At 43.6% G+C, this 8,133-nt stretch overlaps 1 protein-coding gene across 2 annotated transcripts in view; it reads left to right on the plus strand.

Moving 5' to 3' along the window:
* The window catches only part of skila (SKI-like proto-oncogene a), a 26,693-nt gene extending 18,566 nt beyond the window's left edge, over positions 1-8,127 (plus strand). For both annotated transcript variants that reach the window (XM_034886703.1, XM_034886704.1), the window contains exons 3-8: positions 680-775; positions 1,398-1,486; positions 3,424-3,566; positions 5,807-6,165; positions 6,834-7,064; positions 7,738-8,127. In XM_034886703.1, coding sequence (XP_034742594.1) covers positions 680-775; positions 1,398-1,486; positions 3,424-3,566; positions 5,807-6,165; positions 6,834-7,064; positions 7,738-7,986 — 1,167 coding nt within the window. In that variant the 3' untranslated portion in view covers positions 7,987-8,127. The remainder of the gene's footprint in view (positions 1-679; positions 776-1,397; positions 1,487-3,423; positions 3,567-5,806; positions 6,166-6,833; positions 7,065-7,737) is intronic.
* The last annotated feature ends 6 nt before the right edge of the window (positions 8,128-8,133 follow it).

An 8,133-nucleotide genomic window follows, 5' to 3' on the forward strand; every position in this document is an offset into this window, starting at 1 on the left:
GGGGGGTGTCAGGTTTCAGGCGTGTCTGTGGCAGATAAGCATCAAGTCCATCAGCTTGTGGCCTCTCGCTGAGCATGTCCTGGATTTGCTCAAACACACGCACAGCGAAAATATACGGCTCAGAGGGAACAAAGCTGACACAATGAATCATAAACATTCAACATACAAATATGTCTTCGGATTGATAGAGAGACTGACTCCAGCCGTGTTGCACGCATACCAATGAATAACACAGAGGCACATAATGACAGGCCATGTTGCAGCCATGTTGACTATTATCTTGTTTTATTCATAGGCCTTCCTCACTGGGATCATTCAGCCTCTACTCTTATCCATTCTCCTGCTGCCTTCTTGTTCCCTGACACTGTATCACAGCCGACCCATGTGTTCCTCACTTTTAATGCCATTCGTCTCCATTTTCCAGCTCTTGTATGTCATCAGTCTCTATTTCCTATCATCTAAATTACATTTGTCTCTATCTTACCTCTCTGTGACCGTGTCACTTTCTTCTTCACGTTCCCACACCTGACATGCTTAATTCTTCATTGTATTCTGACAAATATAATCTAAGATGCAGTCTAGCTCTTTCCCTGGTATGTGTGTGTGTGTTTTTTCTGTTTCTTGTAACCGCCAACTCTATCTGTGTGTGTGTGTGTGTGTGTGTGTGTGTGTGTTTCAGAAGGCAGTAGAGGAAGAGGAGAGCCAGGTGAGGAAACCCTCAGCAGATCTCTGCTCCCCCAGCAGCAAGCTGCCCAATGCCGACCCTGCAAGAAAGGTCAGTCGCCGGCTCCCTCCCTATCCACCGATTCCTCCATCACCTCCTACCGTTGCAAAATCTTCCCCCTCCTCTATAGACAGGTCAGCTCTCAGGGTCATCCCCCCCCCAACCTGATAGACACAAACCCCCTGCTCACCCATTCATAGCAGCACGCGTCTCCTCCCTGACCTGTCAGGAAATACACTCATTCAGCAGCTGAAAGGCTTTGCTTCTTCACCTCCCCCTTGTGCAGCACACACGTCAACTGTACATGCAAACACAGGGAAGAAGCTTTTTATTAAGATCATCTCTCTCTCTCTCTCTCTCTCTCTCTCTCAGCTGATGGATGATCCCTTATCCACATGTATCCGTGCATATATTAGCTTTAAGAGCAACATGTGCAGTGCAGCACGTTCCCTTCTCCTGCTGCTTCTTCCCATATGTTCATGTGCCTGTATGTGTGTGGGCATGTAACGGATTGCCATTGTGATAATACATCTGTTCAGCTGCAAAATTGTATGCAAAGATCAATAAATGTGTAGTTTAAGATGCCATTCTGTGCCTTTTTATAACCATAGCACAATGGCTTAAAAGACAGTGTTGCTGTGTGTTATTTATGTGTGTATTTTGTTTTTCTCAGGGGAAAACATCTCATCCCACTCTGATGTTTAACCGTCTTTTCTCTGACATCAAGGAGGAGCCAGGACACCCCACCCTGGTCCATCCCAGGTACTACACCTTATTAACTTTAGTTAACACCTATAGACCATTTTAGGTTTTTCAACTAATGTATTGATATATCATTATGTATTTATCTACGTTGTTTTTTTGATTCATTATTAAAGTGTGAATGGCCAAATTTGCACATATAAGAAGCTGAACCCATAGAATATTTGAAGTTTGTGCTTGACTGAAACGTTTTATTGATTATCAAAAATCTCTCTCGATTGGTGTCCTAGACCTAGAGAACAGATCACTAGTAAAAAGTACATTTTTATTTGTGGGGGTCTTTGCTTCTAAAAGCTAGAAGCTATACCTTTTGGCCAGTTGTTCTCTTTACACGCCTAAAGTTAAGTTTCAGTTTAACTTTTTATTTCTTAGTAAATACAATTCCCATTCCTTAGTTCCCTAATTAGTGCTGCACCCCCTCTTTTGCTCCCTCGTCTGCTCTGTTCCCTCCTTGTCTTCTATCCTTCATCACATGTTACCACTCCTCTCCCTCCCACGTTTCCTTTTCTCCCCAAAGCCCTTGTTTCTTCTCTTCTGGTTCTGTTACTCCCCTTATCCCTCCCCAGAGCACACCAGCCTGTGTCGGGATACGGCGCTCTGATAGCTCACACATTAATCTAACCCAGATTAAAAACCGGAATTAGATGGTTTACGGCGCCATAGCTACATGTGACTGCCTTGACATACTGCCTGTGGGGGCTCACAGACTTCAGGCCAAACAAATTGGCAGGATTAAAGTTCTGGTCACCTACCAGCATCACATAACTGCTACACTCTTAAACCAGTCAGGACTTGCGCAGACCAGTTTGGGGCATGTCTTTTGCATTGCAGCGTTACTAATAATTGCACTGCTACAGCCAAGCGTTGTTCTACACATCCACAGCACTTAACGTCGTATTTGGGTTACAACCAGCATCCATGTAGCTGTACACTTGTCAAATACAAGCCAGGCTTACATTATTCAATCACATCTTTCATGTGAGGGAGTTTCAGATTCCCATTCTGGTGAGCAGGCAGTGCTTCGTCTCCATCCAGAGGAGAGAAAATGAGGCTTGGTTGGTAGTGCCGTAGTTTTGCAGGCAGAGCCCCCCAGAGCTGTCGTGCTTAACCTAGTTCACAGCTCCTGCTCTGAGTGGAGGAGACTGCCGGTGGGGGAGGGGTCCAGAGCTTCTCTTCCCTCCTCTCCTCCATCTGCTTCTCTATCTCTCTGTCTCTTTCTGTTCCTCTCTCTTCCTTTCCACCATGCAGCCAGGAATAGACAGATAGCGTTGTCTCAGTGGAGCATCTCCAGGCACTATCTCTCTCTCAGTTGTACCCACTACCTGGACATTTGTGATAACACAACATAAGAAGTATCCATACTCCACATTGGGTTTTCAGCTCTTCAGAGCACAGTTACTGTAGGCTGAGACAGTCACTTCATGACTTTTGTTCTATTACTATGCTTTAGTGGTATTTTATTGATGTAGAGGGAAGAGGCCCACATGAGTTATTGCAGGTGTATGCAGCTTCATGTATAACAGTATATTAGCATTGCAGTCCATAACTTGTAACATTTTAAGATGTTTATTGAAAACTACCCTCTACCCTGTTTATAACCACTACCCTAGAACAATAAAAAAAACACCTGCTTTATTCAATGTTTACAAAATTGTTGGCTCTTTGTAAATTATAGTGTTGTCTAGAGCTACTCCATCTCTAAAGTGTTTTAAGATAACTCTTGTTATGATTTGATACTATAAATCTAATTGAATAATTAGCAGCATACCTCACCTTTTGTGTTATCGATGCAAGATGAGTTGAATTTAAATTACTTTTCAATTCTGTTGTATGTTCAGCATTGTTGTGTTAGAGTTAACATTAGTAAACATGTACTACACAGTCAGTCAGTTCAGTGATTAAAATGTCGTCTCTTTTTATCTCTGTCTCTCCCCCAGTTACTACCTGTACACATATGATAAGATGGTGGCTCCCAACGTGTCTCTGGGCAGGGAGGCGGAGATGAGCCCCGAGATGTTCGGAGCGCTGCTCAAACACCACTATAGCCGCAGAGTGCTGGGCCACGACGAGCCACCCATGGGTCAGTAATGATACACACGTTAATACACACAGAGCTGACAACACGACTCGACAAATAGAAAGACATTTATTTATCAACACTTCACCAGTTTGCTAAGGCTTTATTTATATCGCACATTTCACTCCAAGGCAGGAGGAATGTTTTCTGTCTGCTTTTGAGCAGTGTTAATGTTGGAGCACATCTAATGCAATCCGGCCTCAAGTATTCCAGGAACTAGGAGCATAAAAACTAAAAGACACTTCACTAACTTTAGATCTAACCCTTTGAACAACCAAAAGGCCTGGGCCAGATGATATTGGATAAGCAGGTCAGAAAGGTGCTGTACTGTTTGGCAAGCTGTGTACTGTACTGAGAATCGTCATTCCTTCAGATAGATACCAATAATGAGCAAGTAAGTCCCACCCACTTCTCAAGCCTTTCAACTTTTACGTTATGATCCATTCTGTCAAACGCTAAACTCAAATCTAATAGTACTAAAATAGAATAATACCTTTTTTTTTTTTTTTACACATAATAATTTTGTGTGTGTGTGTGTGTGTTAGTAAAAATACTGAGAAGAGCAGAGCTGTTAAATGGCAGGAAATTGCTTTAAATTCGTTCATTAAATTATTAGCTTTTGAACTCGCTAATATTTGCTACAAGCCTTACATGGTCTAGCTACATTACCTTTACAACAGGTAAAGTGACGTTACATGTTCATAAATTGACTTTGTGTTATTAGAAATAAAATGGTAAGGGTATTAACAGAATAAATGTTCTTTTATGTAACTGTGTTTATCTGCTCTTGGAAAAAGAAAATGATCAATAGTCTATTCTTTAATGTATGTGCTTCAAAACTGTGCTTGAAACTTTAGTAATACTTCAATGTCACTTTTTCAATACTTAAAAGCAGTTTATTTGCATATAATAATTTACTAGTACATTTAATGTAACCAATTTCAGGTTAAGGGATTTCTATGATAAATTTGATCATTTAAGTAATTTTCTTACTTAATAAACACTCCCATCACTGTACACAGCATGTACATTAGACACACAAACATGGCTGACACGTGCCTACTTTAAATACACGACACACATACAGAAAGAGATATACATGCACACAAAATGATGAGAAGAGATATGCAGATCATGTAGAGCAGACATGTGCTTGCTGTAAACATACAGCCTACAGTAAACTGCCATCCAAACGCATATTCATGCACACACTTACCGTTGTAGCCTGCAGCGATGCCCATAATTGTGCATTGACCTTCACATAAAGACTGGGGGCACCTCCGTTTTAATGAACAAGAGGAGTGGAAATGGTCTGTGACCTCTTCTCTGCACTGTGTGTTTTTATGCGCATGATAAAGTGTGTATATTAAGCCTGCATTAATAAGATGTGTGTGTGTGTATGTGTGTGAGAGAGAGAGAGAGAGAGAGAGAGAGAGAGAGTCATGGAAATGGTTGGACGCAGTTGGTCTGCGTCCCTCTCTCCTGCTAAATTCTTTTTAATCCACCACCAAATGACCCACTCCTGTTATTTGTGTGCTTTCTACTATAGTGTGTGTGTGCTGTGCGGAGCATGTATGTGGGTGTGTGTAGGCACATGCGCAAGCCAACTGGAGTCAGTGAATGATTTGTCCTCTCCAGTGCCAGACATGTTGTGTACAGATCATGTACTGTTAAACACATACTGTATGAATACGTTTTTCTGGTAAACACACCGTTCTCATACTCTCTTCACTATTTCCTGTTTTCTTTATGTCTGTGAGCTCATACAAACACACCATCATTACTAGCCTACACATGCCCCACTGCAGCATCTTTGTGTGTGAGACTGTGACACAGACGGTTTCATCTTTTTCACATGATGGACACCTTTTTTCAAAGGCTACACACAACCAGCCGGAGTTTGAACAGAGGAGGAGCCCACGCAGACTCCCACACAAGGCCCTTTATTCCTCTCTTCTTTCTCAGTGTCTGAGGCTGCGCAAAGAGTGTTAAAACGTGCACACACACACACACACACACACACACACACACACACACAGAATTTGTGGGTGAGTGTTTTATTCCTTGGCTGTTGGCTTGTGCTTGTGGTTGCACTCACTCTGAGAAAGAGGTGTGAGTTTTTATGAGGCTGTGCGAGGGTGTAACTAAGCGTGGGCTCGGCTCGCACTTCCTGTCTTACAACCACCTCTTCCTCTTTCTTTTTTTTAACTTCTTCCTTCATCCTCCTCTTCCTCCCTCCTCAGATCTTCATGCGTCGCCTCCCGTTGCTGCTGGCGCCGAGGAGGCCAAATCCCAACATGCCGCTGCTGCCTCAGCCACTGAGAGGGAATGCCAAGCCCAGGCAGTTTCCATGGAGACAAGCAACCCGAGCTGCAATAAAGCCGCCCACACCCCCCTTCCTTCTATTGCGTCGTCGTTGTCGCCGGTAACGGAAGTGGTGGCTAAGGACACAGGCTCTGCCACGAGCAGCGCTGCAGCAGCAGTGGTGGTGGGGGGGCTGGAGGACGACAAGGACAGGATTGTTGTGGAGATCATGCAGATGTACAGCAGGCAGCAGGAGAAGCTCAACTCCACCCTGCACAAGCAGCTTCAGCTGGAAATGGTGAGTTGGCGGTCGGAAAGAACAAAGACGAAGAAAAATGAGCCCCGGACTAAGACCATAACCGTCCTCGCCTAATTAAAAGTGTCCTTGATGTGAATGTGGAGGTGATGCTTACCTTCCACCGACCCCTCCATCTCTCCATCCTATAGCTGGAATAAGCCTAAAGCCTAATAGTTCACTGATGTATAAAATATTGTACACTATTAAAACACTGATGTTTAATTTAAGTTTGGACATTTGGAAGTAGGGCTGACCTACATTTTAGTGACATTCACATCTGCTCTTTAATTATGTTCCTCTTTTTAAACCCACCGATTTAGATTCTTGAAAGAATTGTATTTGTACAGTAAAATTATATATTCATATTAAGAAAATAATGGTTACAAAAGAAAACACAAGCAAATTGTGCTTTAGAGAAATCTCCAAAATCCTATATAAGTTAAAAATACACACCGCAGTTCACCACTTTTGTCTTTTTTTGCCCTTGACTATTCCCACTGAATGTCTTAAAGGTCACATGCACAGTTTTAGAATCAGTAATTGCCGGCATTCTACTGACACTGAGGTTTCAAACATCTGGCTGGATTGTAAAGGATTTATCTCTCCAGTGGTCAGTGAAACATCATGTTATCATTGTTATATCCCTGACTTAGTCTCTGTATCTCCAGGAGCTGGAGGCGGTGCGCGGGGGCGAGGCGGCAAGGCTACGGGAGCTGAGCGCCGAACAGCGGGAGCTGCGTAGCGAGCTGGAGGCGGTGCACAGCGAGCAGGCGCGGCAGCTCAGCCAGGCCCGCCAGGAACAGCTGGAGCTGGAGACGCGTCTGGAGCAGCTCCAACAGCAGGCCTGCGCCTGCGAGCCAGGGACACAACTCCAGCAAGAGGCCCACTACACTGCACAGGTAGGGACTAGGAGGGGAACACATGCATACACAGCACCGGTTTTGGCAGCGGAAACAGTCTGAGTAAATCACGGTGACATATACAATATGCACATTGGCTTGCATCGCTTAACATATGCCATTTTTATCTCAGACGTTCATTGCCAGGCACCAATCAAACACAAGGAAGCATCAGTGCAGCACTCTACATGTTGATACTTCCTTGCATTTTCTAAGCATTTAAACAAATTAATTTACTCTGCTCTCAATTTATTACCATGATTATGCAACAATTTCCGTGATGACACTGTTAAAACATTATTGACAACTTTCACTTTAATGCTGCACATTAAGGTAACAGGGTAAAATATACAATAAAATGTAAACATCACTCTGTGAATCATCTTCAGTAAACTCCCTGATATTTTGAGCTTTCTCTTTTAAATCTGCCTTTCAGATAAAATATAATTTTAAGATCACATACTCATTGTTGTTTTTTTACCATACTTTGAGAGTGCTGATGTGTTTTTTCTGTGATTGAGAGTTTTCCTTCTAAATATTTTTTTATCAGCACATTGGTCATAACAGGAGACTTGAGTAAACACGGTTAAGGTTAAAAAAAAAAAAAAAAATGGGACCACTGATGGCAAAAGACCTCATGTCTGTCTTTCTCTTTCTGTATGTCTTCTCCCAGTTGTCGGAGCTGCGTCAGAGGCTGGAGCGGGCGGAGGCGGACCGGCAGGAGCTGCAGGAGGAGCTGCGCAGGGAGCGTGAGGCGCGGGAAAAGCTGGAGCGCACAATCACCCAGCTCAAGCAGCAGATGGTCCAGTCTGCCACGGTGGGAGGCAGCCCCTCTCCTCCTCTTACCCCTTCAACTGGACCCCCTAATGCCCACTCCCCGCACTCCTCCTTCTCAGAGGCCCCAGCGGCTGGCCAAAAGTAACTGCCACCCCCCTCAGGCGCCTCCCTCATTCCTCTCCCCATGACCCGCCAACTCTACAGACACAAACACATTTCTTTTGCTCCACTCTCCTCTCTTTAAACAATATTTAAAGATTTTTGGGCATGTATGTTTGATTTAATTTATAGT

This window comes from Etheostoma cragini, chromosome 12, assembly GCF_013103735.1.
Source record: "Etheostoma cragini isolate CJK2018 chromosome 12, CSU_Ecrag_1.0, whole genome shotgun sequence".
Taxonomy (NCBI): Eukaryota; Metazoa; Chordata; class Actinopteri; order Perciformes; family Percidae; genus Etheostoma; species Etheostoma cragini.